The sequence below is a fragment of the Aegilops tauschii genome, chromosome 4 (assembly GCF_002575655.3).
Source record: "Aegilops tauschii subsp. strangulata cultivar AL8/78 chromosome 4, Aet v6.0, whole genome shotgun sequence".
NCBI lineage: Eukaryota > Viridiplantae > Streptophyta > Magnoliopsida > Poales > Poaceae > Aegilops > Aegilops tauschii.
The window spans coordinates 432856206-432880896 of record NC_053038.3 but is presented as its reverse complement, the minus strand read 5'-3'; the positions used below and the strand labels follow the sequence as shown (position 1 = coordinate 432880896).

The 24691-nt window shown below is 49.6% G+C and overlaps 1 protein-coding gene across 1 annotated transcript in view; it reads left to right on the top strand.

Annotated features, from left to right (window-relative positions):
* The window catches only part of LOC109763011 (senescence/dehydration-associated protein At4g35985, chloroplastic-like), a 35804-nt gene extending 11467 nt beyond the window's left edge, over window positions 1-24337 (top strand). Inside the window, 5 exon segments of the mRNA XM_040388130.2 lie at window positions 19296-19445; window positions 19578-19706; window positions 19709-19845; window positions 19923-20067; window positions 24312-24337. Coding sequence (XP_040244064.2) covers window positions 19296-19445; window positions 19578-19706; window positions 19709-19845; window positions 19923-20067; window positions 24312-24337 — 587 coding nt within the window.
* The last annotated feature ends 354 nt before the right edge of the window (window positions 24338-24691 follow it).

The window sequence follows — 24691 nt, the reverse complement described above, 5'->3', positions numbered from 1 at the left end:
GGCGGCCATTCGGGTTAGTCTTCCTATTTTTTGCTTTTTTGATCTTGGTTTTTTCCATGGGGGCGCGTCAGCGCACCTACTAGGTGTAGTCCCCGAGTTCCGAGTCGGCTGCTGAGCAGGCTGCTTGGAACTTCTTAGCGGGCTTTGTTTTGCTATCTTGTTCTCATTCGCTCCTCTGTCTGACTTGCAGGACTACCACAACCTCCGCGCGGCTGCCTTCAACTCCCAGGCTCGGGAGCTGACCTAGAAGAATGCTGATCTGTCTGAGAGCCGGGGTAAGTGCTTCGTCTTTTATCTCACGTGGGGGCGCGTCAGCGCACCCACTGGGTGTAGTCCCCGAGATTCGGGCCGACTGCTGAGCAGTCGGGTCGGATCTTCCTTGACGACTTCTTCCTTATTGCTTTTTTCTTTTCTGCCATCCCTGCAGCGGCCAACGCCAGTCTGAGGGAACAGCTGGGCGGGGCTCAGGCCGCCCTCCGTGCTAAGGAGGCCGAGTTTGACGCCTTGGCACAGGAGCGTGACCGCCTGGCCAAGAGGTTGGCCGACCAGGAGAAGAGCCACAAGGCGGCCCTGAAGGCGGTGCAGGACAGCGAGGCCGCCCTCCAAGCCGAGTATGAGACAGAGGCGGCCAGCTGGGCCGAAGCGAAGCAGACGCTGATCAATGGTTATGGCCAGATCAAAGACTTGGTTGACGGTAGGCCGCCTTCTTCTTCGTCCTTGCTTGCCGCTTGCCGTTTAGCTCATTTTCTGACTTGGTGTTTTTCTCTTCTTTCTCTTTCTTCCTTGCGCAGAGTACTTCCCTGGCTACTCTACCGCCGCCAACCAGGTCGTCGAGGCCCACCGCGAGGCACGAAGGCAGGCTGGCGCCGAGATCGCGCCAAACGCTCGCCGGTCGCTGGAGGAGCAGCTCTTGGCGATTCAGGCCCGCCTCCAGCCGGCTCATTGTCACGAACGGTTTTTCAATAAAAATAATTATTGAGAAACCAATCCCTGTTACGGACCAGCGAGGAAGAATTCCTTCTCACTGATAGACAATACATTGGTCACAGAAGAAAAATACCAGGAGTACTAAATATAATACAAAGTTGAGCAGAGACTGCCCAACAATTTATTACATGCACGCCGATAAAACGACGCGGCGGATCGGGTGGCAAACTACTAACTCACGATAAAAACGGTGGTGGAAATATCATCGCGAAGCGAGTGACATGATTCCAGAATACTACAACTCTTCGAGTGTCGGAGTGAGGCTCGAGAATACTTATTGCGGGTGGCGGAAGCGTAAGCGATACAAGTGACCAATATCCGGGATCGCGCAGGACTGACTGGGACTCCTCTAGGCGTCGGACGCGCTATCAAACTCTTCATCCAAGACATCGCCTTCGTCAACATCTGGCCAAATCAACAAGCCAGGTGAGTACTATGAAAGTACTCGCAAGACAGTTCGGACATAAGGTATAACAAATGCAAACATGAAGCACATGAATAAGTTAACTAGTGCGATCAGACACAGAGATAATAAATACTGGGTGCCAAGCGAGGGTCTGAATGACGCCTCGAGCGGAAACTGCAGAATAGTAATGCGGGTGCCAAACGAGTGTCTGAAAGACTCCTCGAGCGGAAAATGCGGAATAATAATACTGGTGCCAAACGAGTGTCTGAAAGACTCCTCGAGCGGAAAATGCGGAATAATAATACTGGTGCCAAACGAGTGTCTGAAAGACTCCTCGAGAGGAAAATGCAGAATAATAATGCCACAGTCGGGCGTCGGGGCGACACCACATAAAGGGCTTATAACAGAAAGTAAAGACAGTGCATGCCGCAGTCGGACGTCTGAGCGACATCACATAAAGGGCTTATATCGAAAGTGAGAAACGAGTACACGCCACAGTCGGACGTCTGCGCGACGTCACATAAAGGGCTTATGTCACAAATCATTAATACAATAGCTCGGAGACATAAATTATCACAAGCATGAGACACAAAATAAAGTTAGTCCATCAACTGGAATAACAATAAATCTGAGATTTTACCGCTTGAGCTTGTTCACCGGGGGCAAGATTTTCACACGGATAGATTTGGACATAAAGTCTACATTACTGATCATGGATACGATGATTTGGAAAGAATTGACTCTGCAGAGTTTGTACTTAACCACAGCCAACGGATTTCAGTAGTCACGGGGACTAGTTCCGTCTACGGTGTTCTGGAAGGAACACGTCTAACCAGTACACACCCAATTTAACCATCCGAAGCCAGGGATCACCCTCGGCAACATTTAGGAAAAACCCTGAGTCGGGGAGGCTACAACCTCGCGTAGCATGGGATCAAATTTCTATACGCGCGCTATAAGGGGGTGCCCCCCTCTCGGTCCCAACCGGAAACACCCATGCCCCCTGACCGAATGACTGGCTTTAATCCTGGGCCAAGGTACCATCATCCCGGCCTCTCTGTTTGGTGTGTACACGGAAAGAGGTTACCAACTTACTAAACCGTATCCTGGCAATGAGACATGTGGTAGCACGGAAAGGGGAAGGGACGATAACACGGCTCCAACCATGTTAACGTCGGAAAAGTCGGATGACACAAGGCTGGCATGCTACAACAGTACCACCTTGCTGCCCTTCATGTCACCACATGATTAGGCCACCTCTCATCAGAGGTCATCGCAACTTTGGAACATGCGGGAAAAGATCGATAACGTGGCTCCAACCACGTTAACGTCGAAGAGAGTCGGATGACGCAAGGCTGGCATGCTACAACAGTACCACCTTGCTGCCCTTCATGTCACTACATGATTAGGCCACCTCTCATCAGAGGTCATCGCAACTTCGGAACCACCGGGTCGTTGCCTTACAAGCAACGAGGTACTTATCGACACTCACATGCCACGCACAAACTTTCACATGAACATGCAAAACATCTGCCATATCAAATGTTCAAACATGCTTGCCTAGTTCGGAGAAGTCGGAGTCTAGCTCGGCGAAGTTCGCGGCTCCGTCCCCTCTCCCGGAACCTACGGCAATCACGAAACGGGGTACTAACGTGAAAACCAACACATGCACAGAAACTTTGCCAAATATTTTTCAAATAAATCCCATAAAAAACTAGAGAAAATTTGGAGATTGACAGAAAAAGAATCACTCAAAAATACCTTTTCATTAAAAAGTTATAAAGGTTTCTGTCCAGGGACCTTTCTGTAATGAAACAGAAAAGTTCCAGGGTTTCAACTGAGAAAACAGAAAACGCTTCGGCTGGGAATGCGCAAGCGCAAGGAGAAAACGTATTTTGCCCGAAGGCGCCAACAGAAAACGGTTCGGGGGAAATAAAACAGAGGCTGACACGCGGGGCCCGCATGTCAGGTTTGAAAGCTCGCCGGTGCCCGAAGACGGCGGTGGACGCCGGCGTCGAACCACGGCGAGTTAGGAGAAACGGAGGGTACCAAGAGCTTCAGTGTCTTCTTCCGCGTCGGTGGGTGGTGGACTCGTCCAACGGGGAGCACCACGTCGACGGCGACACTATCTCTGGCGGACGGCGGTTCGGGTGAGGTTGGGGAACTCCGGTGGAGGGCTGCAAAGTACGAATTGAGGCGCGGGTCAGAACGGGTGATGCAAGGAGAAGCTACTGGCAAGGGAATGGGGGCTGCAGAGCACACACGGGGGCGAATCGGGCTGGATCCTGTGGCGGATCGCGGCGGCCGGAGTCGAGGAAGGAGACCTCCTCGGGGCTCTTCCAGTGGCTAGGCGTGCTCTAGGGGAAGTGTAGGACTGGTGGGTGCTCGAGTTGAAGCTCGGGGCCCCTATTTATAGGCAGATCGACGGGGTGGCCGTGAACGGAGAATCTCCGGCGAGCGATTACGGCGGAGCAGTGGGTTGGCAGGGGGTTTGAGCGGTCGAGCAGCATCAGTGGATGTTACGGGACTCGTTTTGCAGCTAAACGGAGCTGGCCCTGGCGTAATGGCGTCTGTCCACGGTGAGGTGACCGCATGGGCTCAACGGCGGCAGAGAGCGCGCTCCGCGCCCTGGGGTTCACGACGAGAGCGGCAGCGCATTCGGGGGAGTGGACGGCCACGCGGCGGTCTCCGGTGGTTTGGGCGGTGCTGGGTGGAGTCGGCGGCGCCGTGTCTCCCGCTGGCGCCCGCAAAGCCGCCGCCGGCGTCGGTCACGGGGTGGCGCACCTTCTGCTGCTCGTTGCCGACGCCAGTAAGATGCCAGGCACTCGTGCGGTGTAGGAACAAGTGGGCGAGGACGAGGAGCAAGGCGACGCGATGGCACTGGCGAGATCGATGCCCGTTTCTGAAGAAAACGACAGCCGCCACTTGACTGAATCTCTGAACTTACTGAATCTTGACAGTGACCAAGCATTGCAGGTGTTCGACAGTAGGTTTTGGTAAAGAGATAAAGTTTTCTGGGGCTGTAACTTGGTGAGATGATCACTCAAAGCACCCAGGGGCTGCATGCATTTACTTGGAATTTTTGGAGAAAGTTTTGAATGAATTTCACCAAATTTGGCAGATCTGGTCCAAACTTGCAGCTGATGTAGTTTGAAATTTTTGAACTGGAGACCAGTGGATCTTCATGGTTCTAGGTTGAGGGTTCAAAGGACTAGGAGGGGAAAGAAGTTTGGGGCCAAAAATCAAAACAGAAAAAGGAGTTCCTTTGTAAATCTCCAAGTGCTATAAGAGAAGACAGAAATTTATTTGAATAGAATTTGAATGGAAATGATCACATGAGGAGGTTCAACTTGCTGGATTTGATGCAAATCATGATCCAAAGGTGAGGGAAGGGTTAGGAGAGAGGATTTGCACTAATGCCATGGCAAGAAGGAATAGTTGAAAGTGGCAAAGGACTTTCCAAAAGCCATAGTGCAAATTCAAGAAAAGGTTTTCAAAAGTTATTTTCTCAAATGAAAAACATTTTGTCTTGAGTCCAATGAAGAGCAAGAACTCCCCAGGTCATAGGCAGATCTTGGGTGAATTCAAATAAAAATTTTGCCATAAAGAAAAAAAAAATCTGAGAGTGAGAGTTCTCTTGAAGAAATTTTTTAAAATCACTCCCCTCAAGTCAAATAAAACCTTTTGAAAAATCCAACAAAAACTTGGGTGTCACAACACCTACCCCCTTAGGAAAAATCTCGTCCTCGAGATTTCTGCTGATCCTCAAATAGATAGGGATACTCTGCTCGGAGGAAATCTTCCCTTTCCCATGTGGCTTCATCCTCAGTGTGGTTGCTCCACTGGACCCTGAAATTTTTTGTCGTTTTCTGACGGGTCCTCCGTTCAGACTCTTCTAAAATCTTTACTGGCCTTTCTCTGTAGGTGAGATCTGGTTGCATATCAATGTCCTCATGAGGTACATGTTTCTCCGGGTTACTCACACATTTCCTCAACTGCGAGACGTGGAATACGTCATGGACGTCTGACAGCTCCTTGGGTAGGTCTAGTTGGTAGGCTACTGTGCCTCTTCGTGCCTTTACACAAAATGGTCCAATAAATCTTGGGGCTAGTTTCCCCTTTATTTTGAACCGTTGCAGACCCCTCATAGGAGATACTCGGAGGTATACGGAATCACCAGGTTCAAAGCTGACCTCACGATGCTTCTGATCATAGTAGCTCTTTTGTCGGCTCTGTGCTGTCTTGAGTCTGTCCCTGATTTGTTTAACTTTTTCCTCGGCCTCCTTAAGCATATCTGGGCCGAAGATACGGCTGTCACCTGTTTCTGACCAATTCAATGGGGTACGACACCTCCGTCCGTACAATGCTTCAAAGGGTGCCATTTCCAAGCTGGCTTGGTAACTGTTGTTGTACGCAAATTCGGCATAGGGCAAACTCTCTTCCCAACTGGATCCATAGGTGAGTACACAGGCTCTTAGCATATCCTCTAGGATTTGGTTTACACGCTCTGTTTGTCCATCTGTCTGAGGGTGGTATGCTGTACTGAAAGCCAGTTGTGTGCCCAGAGCTTGTTGTAGGTGTTCCCAAAATTTGGAGACGAATTGGGTGCCTCGGTCTGATATTATAGTCTTCGGGACTCCGTGCAAGCAAACTATACGGGAGAGATAGAGTTTTGCCAGTCTTTGTGTGGAGTAGGTAGTCTTCACGGGAATGAAATGAGCAACCTTGGTTAGTCGGTCTGTGATGACCCATATGGCATCATTTCCGCGTTGTGATCGGGGTAATCCGACAATGAAGTCCATTCCGATTTCATCCCATTTCCACTCCGGTATCCTGTTAGGCTGAAGTAGCCCTGCTGGCTTTTGATGCTCGGCCTTGATACGCTGACATGAATCGCAACAAGCAATGAATGTGGCTATATCTCTTTTCATACCGTGCCACCAAAATCTTTCCTGGATGTCCTTGTACATTTTGGTTCCTCCAGGATGGATCGAGTATGGAGCGGTGTGGCTCTCCGTCAAGATCTGTTGCTTGAGTTCCTCAATGTTAGGTACGCAAAGCCTGTCCCGGTACCATAAAGTTCCTTCACTGTCCGTGACGAATTCTGAAGTCTTACTACGGTTCATTTTCTTCTTTATGCCTTCGATACTGGGGTGTGCCTGTTGGGCCTTCTTGATTTGTTCCACTAGGGTGGGTTGTATCTCCAGGTTCGATATGGTGCCCTTAGAGACTAACATCATGTTGAGCCGAGTGAACTCTCGCTGAAACTCAGGCCTCAAACTTTGCTGACCGTCACTGTCCGGGCTGGGGTTTCGACTAAGGGCATCGGCCACTACATTTGCTTTTCCTGGGTGGTAGTGGATGCCGATGTCATAGTCTTTGACCAGTTCCAACCAGCGTCGTTGGCGTAAATTCAGCTCTGGCTGTGTGAAGATATATTTGAGGCTCTTATGGTCTGTATATATTTCACAACGATTTCCCAACAGAAAGTGCCTCCACTCCTTTAGTGCATGTATGACCGCTGCTAGCTCCAAGTCATGTGTTGGGTAATTTTCCTCATGCTTTCGCAGTTGCCTGGAGGCATATGCGACAACTTTGCCATCCTGCATTAGTACACATCCAAGACCTTTTCGGGACGCGTCACAATATACTTCAAAACTCTTGTGTATGTCTGGCACAGTTAAGACTGGTGCGGTTGTCAGCTTTTTCTTGAGTTCTTGCAAGCTCTGCTCACATGCTTCCGTCCATACGAATTTCTTGTCCTTCTTGAGCAGTTGGGTCATAGGTTTTGCCACAGTGGAGAATCCTTCAATAAATCTCCTGTAATATCCGGCCATTCCTAGGAAACTCCGCACATCTGTGACGTTCGTGGGTGGCTTCCAGTCTAGTATGGCCTTGACCTGTTCTGGGTCTACGGCCACGCCTTCTTGGTTCAAAATATGGCCCAAGAAACCAACTTGTCTTAGCCAAAATTCGCATTTGCTAAATTTGGCGTACAACTGATGTTTCCTCAATTCTCCCAAAACCATTCTGAGGTGCTCAGCATGCTCTTCGGGTGTCCTCGAGTAAACCAGAATATCGTCAATGAATACCACCACAAATTTGTCCATGAATTTCATGAACACCTTGTTCATGAGGTGGACGAAGTATGCGGGGGCGTTTGTTAGACCAAAAGGCATCACTGTGAACTCGTATAACCCATATCTGGAAGTGAATGTTGTCTTGGGAATATCCTCTGTTCGTACCTTCAGTTGATGGTATCCTGATCTCAAATCAATCTTTGAAAATACTTTAGCTTGTGCGAGCTGGTCAAACAAATCATTGATCCGTGGCATCGGATATTTGTTTTTGATGGTGACCATATTGAGGGCTCGATAGTCTATGCACAGCCTTAAAGTCCCATCCTTCTTTTTGGCGAACAACACAGGCGAACCCCAAGGTGAGGAGCTGGCTCGAATAAATCCTTTGTCCAATAATTCCTTTATCTGCTTCTTCAACTCCACCAATTCGGAGGGTGCCATTCTATACGGCTTCTTATAAATGGGAGCGGTGCCAGGTGCTAGTTCGATGCTAAATTCGATCTCTCGGTCTGGTGGCATGCCTGGTAGTTCTTCCGGGAACACATCAGGGAACTCGCATACCACTGGCACTTTCCTTAATTCTGCGATGTCCATCTTGTTCAGTTTTGGTTTCTGTGATCGTGGCCTTTCTTGAGCGGAAACTCTTATAGTCTTGCCGTGATGGTGAGTGAGAATCACTGTCCGATTGAAACAGTCGATGAATCCTTTGTTGGTGGTCAACCAGTCCATTCCTAAAATGACATCCAGTCCTTTACTTTCCAACACGATGAGATTCGCGTGGAATGGTAGTCCTTCAAACTCAATGACCACTCCTTGGCAGTAACCCTGAGCAATTTGCTTATTTCCGGGGGACTTGATGATCATAGATTTTTCCAAGGGGAGTATCGGAAAACCATGTTGCGAAACAAAACTCTTCGAAACGAACGAATGGGAAGCTCCAGAATCAAACAAAACCGTGGCAGGTACTGTGTTGACAGGGAACGTACCGAGCACGATGTCTGGGGCATTCTGCGCTTCTTCCCTGGTCACATGGTTCAAGTGACCCTTCCTGTGGTTGTTGTTGGGATTGAAGTTGTTGCGCTTGGGGGCTGGATTGTTCCCACCATTGTTTGGCTTGGGTGCCGTGTCTCTTGGCTTCGGGCACTGTTTAGCGTAATGCCCTTGTTGACCACAAGCATAGCAGGTGACCCCTGGACGGTATGTGAACTCCTTGTCTCTGGCATGAAATTGTCCGACGGGTCTTGGCTCAGTAGTCGTGGATCTCCTCATGTCTGTCCTTGGGACCTCAGTCTTGCCTCGGTTGCTGCGGGCAAGAGTCGTCTTGTCCCTCTTCCGCTTGCGGATATCTTCCAGACTACAGCGCTCATTCTCCAGGGTGATGGCCTTGTCCACCAGCGTCTTAAAATCCGGAAAGGTGTCTACAATCAGTTGGCATCTTAATGCTGGTGCCATGTCGTCCAGGAATTTTTCCATCTTCTTGTTTTATGTCATGTGCTCGTCGTAGGCATAACGAGACAGTTGGGTAAACTGGTCGTTGTATTCTGTGACGGTCATGCCTCTTTGCTTCAGGTCATCAAACTCTCTCTTCTTGATCTTTAGAATGCTCCTGGGGATGTGTGCCCCACAGAAGCCTTCCTTGAATTCTTCCCAGGTGATGTTGTGTTCCCTGGGGTGCATGTGTAGGAAGTTTTCCCACCATGCTGCGGCTGCTCCAGTAAGGTAGTGTGGCGCATAAAGCACCTTCTCATGATCTGAGCATTGAGCGATAATCAGTTTCCTTTCAATCTCGCGAAGCCAATCATCGGCTTCCAGTGGCCTATCGGTGTGAGCAAAAGTTGAGGGGCGAGTCTTCTGCAACTCAGATAACTTGGAATGTGGTTGATAGGGTTCACGGTGATTTCCCATGTTTATGACATGGTTCATCATCTCCTGGTGCTGTTGCTGGCTTTGCTCGAAGAGACGGCATACTTGAGATAGTGCCGCTTCGCTGTCCTGTTGGCTGGACTGACCCTGAGTGAAATTGTTGCTGGTCTGTGTTCCGTAAACCTCTTCTGGCTGATTGGGCATAGAGCGAGTCCAAGGGCGAGACATTTTTCCAGTCTGGGGTATCATTTGCAAAACCCATGAGAAAAACCGTGTAGCGCAGGAAAACCCTTGCAAAGGCAATAATCAAAAAGGCTTCAAGGTTTTCAAGAAACACAAATGATTTTCACGGAGAAGAAGTGCTTAACACAAATCTTACATGCGAAAGCAAACACAAGATACAGCACTCAGGTTGTGCGTACACAATCCTGACATGTTATTAAAAACTAGCGTACTACTCCGGAAGGCAGCAAACACACCAACGCAAACTAGCGTACAGATAAAAACAACACATCATACAAGCAGGCATAACACGCGGCTACTCGGTGCTCTCAGTCGGAGATGGTGAAGATCTCCTTCCCCTTGCCGAGGGCAAGGCTCAGCGGTCCAGGAGAATCAACCTCCTCCTCTCTAGCTGGCTCCTGGCGTGCGACGTTGTGCTACGGTGAGGGTGCGGGGGCGACTTGTGGTAGAGCGCGTGCGGCAGGCGGTGCGGCTCTGACTGGAGTAGGAGCGATGACTCGGTCGAACTCCTCAGTGGTAGGCAGACGGCGAGCAGTGGCCAAAACGGCCGGTGCATACGAGGCTGAAGACGAGACGAATGTCAGAGGCGGCGCCGTGTGGAGAAGCTCCTTCCTGCTGGCAGGACCGCCCCGGACAAAGTCCATGCGGGCAGCCACAAGATCATCTACGAGGTTGTCGAAAGACTCCTCTAGAGCCTTGAGGTACTCCACAACCATCTCGATGGCTTCATCTCGCTCTCCCCGATGGCAGGCGAACGCATAGTGGCTGGTGTAAGGCACGTGGCATGGGAGGTAGCGGTAGCGACGAGTCTGGATCATAGGAAGGATGTCCCGAAGGCGAGCTATCGCCTCACGGGCAGCCATCTGCATGGCATGCCTCTCCGTAGGCATGGCCCTTCCCGTAAAACGGAAATGGCGAGCAGCAGATCGTCCTCCCCTGAATTGCACCACAGCCTGGTGCATAGACACGTCATCACTGAGCTTGTGCTGATAGAGTGTGAACTCCGGGTGAGCTGCTGGCCCGATCGCGAGCTTGGTGATGGAGACGAGGAGCTTGACAAACCCCTCGGGCACGTTGGTGAACACTCGATTCTCACAGCCGCTGCCAGCCATCTACAAAAGTAGGCAAAAATTCTGAGTAATCATGTCATAAATTTTATGATGACCAACAGAAAATAGCTACAATTGCAAAATGCTGAAGAAGCACTAAAGACGCTAATAACCGATTAGCGATCGCACCTAGTGGCTTCCTACAGTCAGCCTGGCTATGATACCAAGCTTGTCACGACCGGTTTTTCAATAAAAATAATTATTGAGAAACCAATCCCTGTTACGGACCAGCGAGGAAGAATTCCTTCTCACTGATAGACAATACATTGGTCACAGAAGAAAAATACCAGGAGTACTAAATATAATACAAAGTTGAGCAGAGACTGCCCAACAATTTATTACATGCACGCCGATAGAACGACGCGGTGGATCGGGTGGCAAACTACTAACTCACGATAAAAACGGTGGTGGAAATATCATCGCGAAGCGAGTGACATGATTCCAGAATACTACAACTCTTCGAGCGTCGGAGTGAGGCTCGAGAATACTTATTGCGGGTGGCGGAAGCGTAAGCGATACAAGTGACCAATATCCGGGATTGCGCAGGACTGACTGGGACTCCTCTAGGCGTCGGACGCGCTATCAAACTCTTCATCCAAGACATCGCCTTCGTCAACATCTGGCCAAATCAACAAGCCAGGTGAGTACTATGAAAGTACTCGCAAGACAGTTCGGACATAAGGTATAACAAATGCAAACATGAAGCACATGAATAAGTTAACTAGTGCGATCAGACACAGAGATAATAAATACTGGGTGCCAAGCGAGGGTCTGAATGACGCCTCGAGCGGAAACTGCAGAATAGTAATGCGGGTGCCAAACGAGTGTCTGAAAGACTCCTCGAGCGGAAAATGCGGAATAATAATACTGGTGCCAAACGAGTGTCTGAAAGACTCCTCGAGCGGAAAATGCGGAATAATAATACTGGTGCCAAACGAGTGTCTGAAAGACTCCTCGAGAGGAAAATGCAGAATAATAATGCCACAGTCGGGCGTCGGGGCGACACCACATAAAGGGCTTATAACAGAAAGTAAAGACAGTGCATGCCGCAGTCGGACGTCTGAGCGACATCACATAAAGGGCTTATATCGAAAGTGAGAAACGAGTACACGCCACAGTCGGACGTCTGCGCGACGTCACATAAAGGGCTTATGTCACAAATCATTAATACAATAGCTCGGAGACATAAATTATCACAAGCATGAGACACAAAATAAAGTTAGTCCATCAACTGGAATAACAATAAATCTGAGATTTTACCGCTTGAGCTTGTTCACCGGGGGCAAGATTTTCACACGGATAGATTTGGACATAAAGTCTACATTACTGATCATGGATACGATGATTTGGAAAGAATTGACTCTGCAGAGTTTGTACTTAACCACAGCCAACGGATTTCAGTAGTCACGGGGACTAGTTCCGTCTACGGTGTTCTGGAAGGAACACGTCTAACCAGTACACACCCAATTTAACCATCCGAAGCCAGGGATCACCCTCGGCAACATTTAGGAAAAACCCTGAGTCGGGGAGGCTACAACCTCGCGTAGCATGGGATCAAATTTCTATACGCGCGCTATAAGGGGGTGCCCCCCCTCTCGGTCCCAACCGGAAACACCCATGCCCCCTGACCGAATGACTGGCTTTAATCCTGGGCCAAGGTACCATCATCCCGGCCTCTCTGTTTGGTGTGTACACGGAAAGAGGTTACCAACTTACTAAACCGTATCCTGGCAATGAGACATGTGGTAGCACGGAAAGGGGAAGGGACGATAACACGGCTCCAACCATGTTAACGTCGGAAAAGTCGGATGACACAAGGCTGGCATGCTACAACAGTACCACCTTGCTGCCCTTCATGTCACCACATGATTAGGCCACCTCTCATCAGAGGTCATCGCAACTTTGGAACATGCGGGAAAAGATCGATAACGTGGCTCCAACCACGTTAACGTCGAAGAGAGTCGGATGACGCAAGGCTGGCATGCTACAACAGTACCACCTTGCTGCCCTTCATGTCACTACATGATTAGGCCACCTCTCATCAGAGGCCATCGCAACTTCGGAACCACCGGGTCGTTGCCTTACAAGCAACGAGGTACTTATCGACACTCACATGCCACGCACAAACTTTCACATGAACATGCAAAACATCTGCCATATCAAATGTTCAAACATGCTTGCCTGGTTCGGAGAAGTCGGAGTCTAGCTCGGCGAAGTTCGCGGCTCCGTCCCCTCTCCCGGAACCTACGGCAATCACGAAACGGGGTACTAACATGAAAACCAACACATGCACAGAAACTTTGCCAAATATTTTTCAAATAAATCCCATAAAAAACTAGACAAAATTTGGAGATTGACAGAAAAAGAATCACTCAAAAATACCTTTTCATTAAAAAGTTATAAAGGTTTCTGTCCAGGGACCTTTCTGTAATGAAACAGAAAAGTTCCAGGGTTTCAACTGAGAAAACAGAAAACGCTTCGGCTGGGAATGCGCAAGCGCAAGGAGAAAACGTATTTTGCCCGAAGGCGCCAACAGAAAACGGTTCGGGGGAAATAAAACAGAGGCTGACACGCGGGGCCCGCATGTCAGGTTTGAAAGCTCGCCGGCGCCCGAAGACGGCGGTGGACGCCGGCGTCGAACCACGGCGAGTTAGGAGAAACGGAGGGTACCAAGAGCTTCAGTGTCTTCTTCCGCGTCGGTGGGTGGTGGACTCGTCCAACGGGGAGCACCACGTCGACGGCGACACTATCTCCGGCGGACGGCGGTTCGGGTGAGGTTGGGGAACTCCGGTGGAGGGCTGCAAAGTACGAATTGAGGCGCGGGTCAGAACGGGTGATGCAAGGAGAAGCTACTGGCAAGGGAATGGGGGCTGCGGAGCACACACGGGGGCGAATCGGGCTGGATCCCGTGGCGGATCGCGGCGGCCGGAGTCGAGGAAGGAGACCTCCTCGGGGCTCTTCCAGTGGCTAGGCGTGCTCTAGGGGAAGTGTAGGGCTGGTGGGTGCTCGAGTTGAAGCTCGGGGCCCCTATTTATAGGCAGATCGACGGGGTGGCCGTGAACGGAGAATCTCCGGCGAGCGATTACGGCGGAGCAGTGGGTTGGCAGGGGGTTTGAGCGGTCGAGCAGCATCAGTGGATGTTACGGGACTCGTTTTGCAGCTAAACGGAGCTGGCCCTGGCGTAATGGCGTCTGTCCACGGTGAGGTGACCGCACGGGCTCAACGGCGGCAGAGAGCGCGCTCCGCGCCCTGGGGTTCACGACGAGAGCGGCAGCGCATTTGGGGGAGTGGATGGCCACGCGGCGGTCTCCGGTGGTTTGGGCGGTGCTGGGTGGAGTCGGCGGCGCCGTGTCTCCCGCTGGCGCTCGCAAAGCCGCCGCCGGCGTCGGTCACGGGGCGACGCACCTTCTGCTGCTCGTCGCCGACGCCCGCAAGATGCCAGGCACTCGTGCGATGCAGGAACAAGTGGGCGAGGACGAGGAGCAAGGCGACGCGATGGCACTGGCGAGATCGATGCCCGTTTCTGAAGAAAACGACAGCCGCCACTTGACTGAATCTCTGAACTTACTGAATCTTGACAGTGACCAAGCATTGCAGGTGTTCGACAGTAGGTTTTGGTAAAGAGATAAATTTTTCTGGGGCTGTAACTTGGTGAGATGATCACTCAAAGCACCCAGGGGCTGCATGAATTTACTTGGAATTTTTGGAGAAAGTTTTGAATGAATTTCACCAAATTTGGCAGATCTGGTCCAAACTTGCAGCTAATGTAGTTTGAAATTTTTGAACTGGAGACCAGTGGATCTTCATGGTTCTAGGTTGAGGGTTCAAAGGACTAGGAGGGGAAAGAAGTTTGGGGCCAAAAATCAAAACAGAAAAAGGAGTTCCTTTGTAAATCTCCAAGTGCTATAAGAGAAGACAGAAATTTATTTGAATAGAATTTGAATGGAAATGATCACATGAGGAGGTTCAACTTGCTGGATTTGATGCAAATCATGATCCAAAGGTGAGGGAAGGGTTAGGAGAGAGGATTTGCACTAATGCCATGGCAAGAAGGAATAGTTGAAAGTGGCAAAGGACTTTCCAAAAGCCATAGTGCAAATTCAAGAAAAGGTTTTCAAAAGTTATTTTCTCAAATGAAAAACATTTTGTCTTGAGTCCAATGAAGAGCAAGAACTCCCCAGGTCATAGGCAGATCTTGGGTGAATTCAAATAAAATTTTTGCCATAAAGAAAAAAAATATCTGAGAGTGAGAGTTCTCTTGAAGAAAAATTTTAAAATCACTCCCCTCAAGTCAAATAAAACCTTTTGAAAAATCCAATAAAAACTTGGGTGTCACACTCATCGCATGCTCTGCCGGCTTCAGCGTGTTGGGGCGCAGGTGTTGGACGCTCTCTGGCCTGGTGAGGTGATTCCCCGCACCCCCAGTCGGACTGCCGACTGGCTGGAGGTGGCGGTAGGCCGCTTTGAGGCCTGGAAGGCTTCTACGGCTCGGTCCGGCGCCAGGCGGGCGCTGGAGTTCGCCAAGGCCTGGTATCCCGAGCTGAGTCTGGACCAGCTGGCCACTTGGCGGCAGGAGGCCGACACAGAGCTGGAGCCGGCGCGGCCGGCTATCATCCAGCGGGCTTCGGTGATTGCGGATTACACCGACACCAGCGCCTTCGCTCCTGAGGTGGACGACAACGGCGTTGCCCAGCCGGAGGAGTGGTTCGGGCTGAACCTGGCAGACGGTGAGGACTTGGCGGAGGAGATCGACTCCAGCGATGAGGGCGAGGTGGAGGAGGGGGAGGATGAAGACGCCGCGCCAGATGGTGGAGCGGTCGGTCAGCCTCAGCTTGACCGTGCCTCCAGCAACAAGGCACGCGTGGGTGCGCCGCCTGCAGCCGGCTATGATCAAGCTGAGACCCGCCAGCCGGCCACTCCTCCAGCCGGCGGCGCCGTCTCCCCCGACCAGCCCGGCTCCCCTGCTGCGCCCTTAGTCTAGTCTGCTGCCTCTACTTTCCTGTTTCACCATTCGACGAACAGTGTTTTGTTAAGTTTGCACAATTCCACCCACTGGGGGTGTATTCGAACTATATTGACTGCCGGCTTTTTTGGGGCCTTATGTGTAAATATAATTATGCATGCATTTGGCTTTCCCTTGTTCTTTGCTTTTCATCCTTCGGCTGTTTCCTTTGCCGCCCTCCCTTGGTTGCCGCCTTCCCAGCCGGACAGCTGCTCTTCAATCTGTGGCTGGGGAAGTTCTTGGGAGGGCAAGTACTCTAGCTTTGTTGGATTATAGTGAAGTGATTGGGAGGCCGGCCAGCCGGCTGTTTTGACAGCCGGCAGGCGTGGTTGGAGGCCGTCTTTGCGTTATATAAGTTCGTTAGTCCTTAGCCGTTTTTCGTGTGGGCATCCTTTCTGCCTTTGGCTCTTGCCAGTCGGACAGTCGGTTCTTCGAGCTGCGACTTTCAACAAGAGAGGGCTCGGGTGCCGGCACACTACTTGTCTGACTTCAGGTAGAACTTTTAATATAACTTAAGGCGGCCAGTCCCCGTGCCGACTAGTCGAACCCGGTGCCAGACAGAAAATCAAATGTAATAATACATTCATGAGTATGACGCTCGTCATTCATAGATAAAGGAGGGCAGTCCCCGAGTGCTCCTCGGGGGCCCCGTTTGTCTCATATTTAATAAAAATGGTAGCATGGTACATACTGCTTTCAACTGTAAAATCTTCTCAGGAGGTTTGCGTTCCATGGTCGCTCCGACTCCTTGCCGGAATCATCCCTCTTGCGTGCTCTTGGTTTTTGTGCGTCGATCAGGTAGTAGGAGTCGTTGCCTAGTGCCTTGCTGATGACGAAAGGGCCTTCCCAAGAGGCCGAGAGCTTGTGCTGGCCGGCTGTTCGCTGGATCAGCCGAAGCACAAGGTCGCCCTCTTGGAAAGATCTTGGCTTGACCTTTCGGTTGTGGTAACGGCGCAAACCCTGCTGGTAGATGGCGGACCGGCTGAGTGCTAACAGCCGGCCTTCTTCCAGCAGGTCGACGCCATCTTCTCGCGCTTCCTTGGCCTCCGCCTCCGTGTACATGGTGACCCGAGGCGAGTCGAACTCGATGTCTGTTGGGATGACAACCTCGGCACCATATACAAGGAAGAACGGAGTGAAGCCGGTTGACTTGTTTGGGGTAGTACGCAGACTCGCCTTCTGGTGGCTCGCGGACAGGTAGGGCCCGCCGCTTGCGGGCCGTACCGACCGCCCGTCGTGGGAGCGGGGCTCCCTCTGACGTAAGTGATGTCATGGGTTGCGTGGCAACAGTGCCGCGACGGGCGAGGGGTGTCTGCTTGGTACACCGCACTGTGGCCACGATCCGCCCTGGATTCTAGGGTGGCAGGTCGCATTGTAGCCACGCCCCGTCCCATCGTGGTTATGTGGGCGTAAACTTTGAGGGGACGAGGGGCCGCCTGGTAGGAGTCGGCTCCCTAGTGGTCGCCTTCTGCTGTCTTGCCATCTTTCAGCAGCAGGCCTCTTAGACCAGGCGGCCCAAGAAGCCAGTCTTTCGTTCGGGAAGTGTGAGGGGCGCAGCTAGCCCCGATGTCTTGAAATACCACAAGGGGTCGATGAGGCTACCCGTGGTCATTTACTCTGACAGGCGCCCAATTAAGATTCCTCCTACTTGGGGCGCCCACTTGTTGCTCCCCTCCCTTTCCCACCTATATATACATGGGGAGGGGGCGCCTAGAACACACCACAACATCTGTTAGCCGTGTGCGGTGCCTGTCGGTGTCAAAACCGGCGGATCTCGGGTAGGGGGTCCCAAGCTATGGATCTAGGATCGATGGGTAACAGGAGACAGGAGACATGATGTTTACCCAGGTTCGAGCCCTCTTAATGGAGGTAATACCCTACTTCCTGCTTGATTGTTCTTGATGAATATAGAGATTACAAGAGTTGATCTACCCCGAGACCATATGTTGTGGTCTAAACCCTAGGGGTATGATGAATAATGTCATACTCATCTAGCCTCTAGCCTGGCCTCGGCTTATATAATGTACCAGAGGCCTAGGATAACAAGAGTCCTAGTCGAATACGTGCAGAGGAGTCATTGTCTTGATCACCAAGTCTTGTGGAATCTTCCTTGAATGCGGCATGCGCTGTCCGAAGTGGCCCATGAGTAAACCACCATGAGGGTCCTCGGCCCGATCCACCTGGTCGGAAGACAATGTGGTGAGTACCCCCTAGTCCAGGACACCGTCAGTAGCCCCCTGAACCGGTCTTCAAGTTGGGGACGCTCCTCGATCCTTCCAAACTGTTCTTCATCTTCGGTCGTCGGTCTTGAAAACTGGTTCAACAAATTTTCTCATCTTCGATCTTGAGGACCGCTGAAGTAAATCCGAAGAGTTTACACGTCGGGTATCCGAGGAGCCCCTTTAAGTTATCGGCCTTTATCAATGCCTTGTTATTTTTACGCCCACCTTGGGTTTGAAGTTGTTCCCGTGTAGCGGTGTCCTCTTACATCCGAGCCCCAATGCCGGACTGCATTCGAGGTATCTTTTGCAGCCGAGCACCAACGCCGGACTGTATCCGAGCTCCAACGCCGTACTATATCCGAGGTGTAATAGATCACCTTGGCTTGAAAAAGTTTGAAGGATGTTATCCGAGCTTAACGCTGACAAGTTCTCTATGGAGCCAGCCGCTCGCAGCCAAACTTTATGCCGGACTGCCTCCGAGGTGATGCACCACCTCGGGCTCGGGCTGATTGTTTGATCATTTTATTTCCGATTATGCAATTTATTTACTTACGAGATATATAGTCAGTAGCCCTCAAGGTGTGTGTCAGCCTAAAATCTGAGATGCACATTAGAGGAGATAGTGATCGGCGGACGGGCCCTTGAGAGAGGGTTTTGAGAAGTCGCCGTAATATCTTAGCTTGATGCCAGATAGGGCCCAAATGGTGCCTATTGTTGTCCGAAGACGTGTTTGACCATAGTTCGGTCAAGCCGAACACTAAGCACTTTGAATTTTCTGCATTGAATAGGCAATGTAGTAGCCCCCGAGACACTGGTCGGGTGACAACACCAGATCAGGGGATCGATGTGCCCCTTTAATATTAGTAAATGATAAGCCCGAAGCCCAATAGTCCCCGAGCCTTAATGCGGGCACGAATGGCCGAATTAAGAATCGATATCTAGAATAAAATCACAAATCCTTACCTAATATTAAAGGACAGAGACTTTCATAGTTCTCTATACGTCATCTATTTATATCCGTTGATTTTTATGATAACTTTAAAGATTAACGATCGAGATTTAAAATTAGATTTACACATAAGAAAAGAAAAAAAAACGATGTGGGACTAAGTCCCGCACCAATACCACGATTCCACCTTCCGGTATGTATTTGCTTCGGATTGATCTCATCTCCCTGGCCATTAAAGAAATTATCTGACTCGCACCCCAGCATTTTTACCATCTGCTGTCTCGGAGGTTGGAGCCTCCTCCCGATCTGCCCGCTCATGGCGGCCTCGCACCCACGGCCAATCCGCCGGCCCCGCGCCTGGTGATCGTCGTGGTGGCGCAGCCACCCGCAGCCTCCGCCACCTCCATCCTTGCTATGTGACTGAATCGGATCAGATTTCTTCGTCGAGCCCGTCGTAAGGATCTTCAAGGAGGATGTGGGAGTGACGACCGTGGTGCGGGTCGGCTGCGACGTTGGCTGGCCGCTAGCGAGGGACGAGCCAGTGGTCAAGCTCGACCGCCTGCACTACCTCTTCAAGCTTTCGGGCAAGGACGGCGTGCTCCTCAACAACGGCGTGACGACCCTGGTGCCTGTCGGCCGTGACCTCGGCTGGCCGCTGGCGAGGAACGAGACCATGATCAAGCTCGACCACTTGCACTACCTCTCCAAGCTGCCAGACAAGGATGGCATGCTCCTCAACTATGGCGTTGCCGACGCCATGCTCTTGCCATCCCTCGACGCGCTTCTCAAGTTCGACTCCTGCTTCTCCACGCCTTCCGCGCCTTCTAGGGCCTCAAGGCCACCCCCCATCATCGTTGGAGTCGCGGGTACTTGAATGACTTGTGGCCGAGGGTGGAGAGCTATAGCGGCATGCTTGCCAAGGCCGGCGCCGGCATGAGCCATCTTATCAAAGGCATCTTCATGTGCAGCGAGGCCTACGCGAGCCCGATACGTACTGCTCCGGTCTGCTCAATCCCTGTGTTTTTTTACAACAAGGCAATTGCTCTGAATCCACTGTCGTGCAGGTACAAAAGGTAGCCAACCTGATTAGTCCTCAAGCAGCCAGCGGCGCGAGCTAACGCTTCGGCAGCACCAATGGAGCTGACCAGAACATCCAGGCAGGTCCGGCGAAGTGTGGAGGAGTCAACAAGAGCCTCGAGAGACAACATTGGCTGCCAAAGCCTATGCTCTGCTCCTCACCTTGGTTGTTAGTTTTGTGGATTGACTGAAGAGAGTTGAATGCATATCATCTGCCAAAGCCTTCCTTGCCAAATTGTCCATCTAAACATTATCATGTTCATATTCATATACGAGTTCAGGTTGTTGTTTAATGAAGCAACTTGGTCATCTTATGGAATAATATTTTTATGTAATAGATCATCTTACTAAAGCATATTAGTTGTGAGCTGTTTGATATGTTGCCTATCTTAGAGGACAGTTTGGTCTACAGTCTGATGTTTAAGCTTGCATGTATAACCATTATGGGATTATATAACTTCTGTTGAACAAGCCTGGGCCTGTGTGTGCATGTTCAGAGAATAGTAGAAAAGCGTTTATGGTTTTCCTTCGGCTAAATCTTATAGCAGTTCAGAAGGATGTGATCTTCTTGCCCTTGATGGACACTGAACCAGGATGTGATGTGATCTCTCTTGCAGTTTAGGGAGATATATGCTCCTGCTGCTTCTGAATTAATTCTCAAGCTGGAGGTTCCAAATTCAGTTTCATGGTGACTACCCGTAAACATGACACAGATGTAGATGTCTCTCATTTGATAAAAGTAAATCCTTTGGTGTACGCTATAGTTAATTTACTATATGTTCAGATGAAGCATAAGGCATAGACTTCTTTTTTTGCGGGTGGACTTACATAGACATGTGCATATAAACCTACAGGTAGCAGTACCACTGTGTTGAACATGGATGAACTTTCCAGTGGTCATGATATACGAACGAAATCACATATGGTATGTACGTACCATATTTGCCAGTTTCAAATTTTTGAAGTCTTTCGTTGATATATGAATTCTGTTTAAAAAAAATACTTGTATTGAGTGTACGTACTTCTGCATTATCTGGATGGCTCTTAAATACAACTAGAGAGTAGATAGGTTATGATCTCCTTGCATGGCCCCAAGGCCATTTGTTGCTGCAATGGATGCCAGTTTTTTTGCCCATACGTACACATCAACTCACGAGTCAATCAATTTCTAAGCATCCGTTGCTTCCTGGTACTTACGTGGTCTCGCTAAGTTTGCATGTTTTGCATGCATACGTGCACGTTCCTAGGGTGAGGGGCGTGACTGTTTCATAGACTGCAAGCATGTGAATTTAATCTGGCCAGATCACTAAACAATTTTAACAGAAACAAGATAAGTTAATATGACATTAATTAGTTCTACTATTCTCCTTGCTATCCGAGATTTATTTTTTCTGAATTCAGTTGTAATCGATATGGTCTTTACAGCAGGGGATCGAAATACTGCAGGTGATTACAGTGTCTTAGTCGTATTTATCATGATTATTTTCTTTTTTGTCAACTTACTGCTGGTCCGCTAATGAGTTCCATGCATCCATCAACATCATCTTGGTTCCCGCTAGGAGTTGATTGAAAGGTTTGTAATAAGCAATTCACTCGCAAGTTCGAATCCCTTAACCGAAACCAAGCTAAATCCCAAGTTTCCATGCATGACATTACTGCACTCGAAGCGTCCAATCTCAATGGTTCGAACTTTGCTCCACACAAGGTACGTCATTACATTTATGTGCAAGAGTGTGGGGATAGTGCATACATCATGTGTAGACAAGACAGGGGTGGCACCCACCGTCACTACAATCCCGCAAAATTATAATAGGGTGTAGGGAGAGGCTCATGAAAGTTGCATGCTAGAGTGTGATGAACAACCTCATTACCTTGGAATTGATCACCTTCGTCTTGAATAGGTGGAGAACATGACCACCATCAATGATAATAGCATAGAAAAAGTGGCAACACAGATGGGCCGCTTCAGTTTTAGATTATTTAATTTGTCTCTCCCGTTGCAACGCACGGGCCCTTTTGCTAGTTATGTGTAATGATTCTATGTATCCAAGTACTTTACATCATTAATGCTCGGATCCGCATTGTACAAAACTTTGTTGACCGACGATCGGCTTCCACCTCCTCCGCCAGTAGCCGAGGAGTGTTTGTCCTACTTTATAAAGCCTTTATGAGGGCAAAGATTTACGACAAACAAGGCAATCCGTCCATACGGTTTTATAAACAAAGGTACGCAGAGAAATATATTATATTACTATTTAACATAAGAAATGTCTTCCAAAGAAATTAGTCTCGCTATCGGTTCCTTTCTTTGGGTTGTCATGCTAAGCATGATCATGAAACCTCAGCTCCGATCAATGTGGGAGCAAAATATTGAGGGTTTAGTTTGGGGAAAGTTCCCGAACTATGTGGTCTTTAGTGAACCCAAATTTTCACTTCCGTCGTTGCCGACCAATTATATCCTTTAAGATGGCTAGTTTTCGGCTTCACCCAGTCTGAGGTACTAAACCGGATGACCCGGTAGTAACAATCACAGAGGTGCTCCCTTTACCGCCTAGCCAAACAATCGGGAACGTAGGGGTAAGCACAGGAGCCGGGCAACCCAGCTTGGCCAAAATCTAAAGTCAAATTGATGCATATGTATGGCTTTATAACGATGATTGCGGAAGGCAGCGCTTGTATATTGAATACAAATGCTGATCATATGTTTATTTTGACTCCGTTGCGACCGTTTATCAGTTGAAAGTGACCCATCGTCGGCTTCTACCCCTTTATAGATAATACACAGGGTGTTTCCGCAATAACAAGACAACCCTTAGCCGACGTCTCGGTGCCCGAAGGTGGTTATGTTAGCGAAAATGAGGCAATCAGATATGCGGGCTTTATAACTATCATTTAGTCATAGGAGCTTAAAGTTCGGAGGCCAGTTACTAGCCCCCAGTTAGTGTTCGGTGACAGTCGAGGTCAAGCCGTAAACACTTCGGCCAATGTTATGAACGGACCTTCATTTAACACGTGGCGACCTCTATCAATCTTATAGTTTAATACAGTCATTGGATCGCTGACCAGTTTACACTTATTGTGGCAGTCAGTTTTCGGCTTTCTCCACTGAGGCTCTTAACCATTATAGCTGGAAGCACAATCGCAGTGGTTCTCCCTTTGCACACCTAGCCGAACGAAGCGGAACGTAGGAGGCAAGCACAGGAGCCGGGCAACCCAACTATTGACTGAAGACACAATTCAAAACCGATGCATATATAGCAATATCCGAGAATGTTTTTGCCGAATCTCTAAAGGTGTCCGGCGTTGCACTACGAGACTTATGCTGGAAACACACAAATAGTTTAAAAGTGCCATAGGCTTGGAAAACCAAAAAACTTCAGTAAAAACTTGACGTCCGAACTAGATCAAGTGTTCGGTGCCAATCCGAAAACTGGTCTTAGAATGAAACAAAATTGTGCTTCTGTCGTGCTTTAACATGACACATCCTATATCAAGACTTCAAGCGGGTCAGCCTACAACTTCAACCTCCTATCCCAAAGGCGGAGTACTTCTCGTTAGGCCAGTTTAGCAAACTAAACTCTAGCGGCTTTGAGAGAGAAATTAGGCTCCCCGGCTATTGACCACACACTCGCGTCGAAAAAAGGAGTGATAGAAAAAGACTTTGCAACGACTAAGAAGAAGAACACTTATTACAAAATAGCTCACATAAATTTAAGAGCCCCCAGTTAACAGGGGAAATGAAGTGTTTTTAATCAAACAACGTTTGTGAGCATGGTCGAACCGAACACAAATTAAAATTTTAAAACTTTGAGCATGAAAGCGACTTAGCTGGTTAATGTGTTCGTCATTGATGATGTGGTCCGAGCTTGATGCGGGACAAGGTCCCAGCCCCCAAGCCGGTCCCAAGATGGCGGAGCGAAGAGCTTGGCACTCCGAAGTGGCGACGTAGCACGACCAATGTGGCGAGGTGGAACCTCCAGTCCGTCCGAGGCGATGGAGCAGGCCGGCAGTATGACGCCAAAGTTCCCAGCGTGGGTTAATGAAGTGATGACGAAGCCTCCGGTCCAGCCGAGGTGACGTGGTACATCAGTACGCCGAGGTGACAGCACTGCCCAACCCAGATAATTTACCTGTGCACAGAAAATAGTGCAAGAAGGAGATAATAGTAATAATAATAAATTAAAAAAATGTAGCATAATAAATAATTTATGCAAAGTGAATAATTAAAGGAATATGGCCCGTGCGCCGAACACCCGACGAGGTAGAACCCTCTCGATGGTGCCGAAGTCCCCGAGGCAACCGAACATGTCGGTATGGCAACTCGACCAACAAGGTGATCATGCGAGCCGATTTATGCCGATTGGGACGACGACGTCGGCTTGCCGAAGTGACCGCGTGACACAGTCGAAGTCGATTACCTACACACATAAAATAGTGTGGTCCAAAAATAAGAATATATATATATATAATCCTTGCATAATTGCTTTACGCAAAAATAATTTATTTAAAGAGACGTGGCCTGGCGCCGAAGCCAATGTCGATGTGGGGCGTCGGCGTGACGCGGTGATTGCATGGCAAAGCCTGAATTCATAGGTCGGTCCGAGATCCGGATGCGGCGTTCGCTGAACTATGTATGGAAACTGACCGAACCACATGCGACCGTCGTTAATGCGGCAACCATTTGATAGACCTGTGTACAGATGATGGAACAAACCAGAGTAATAATTCCTTGGGAAAAATAAACCCAAACAAG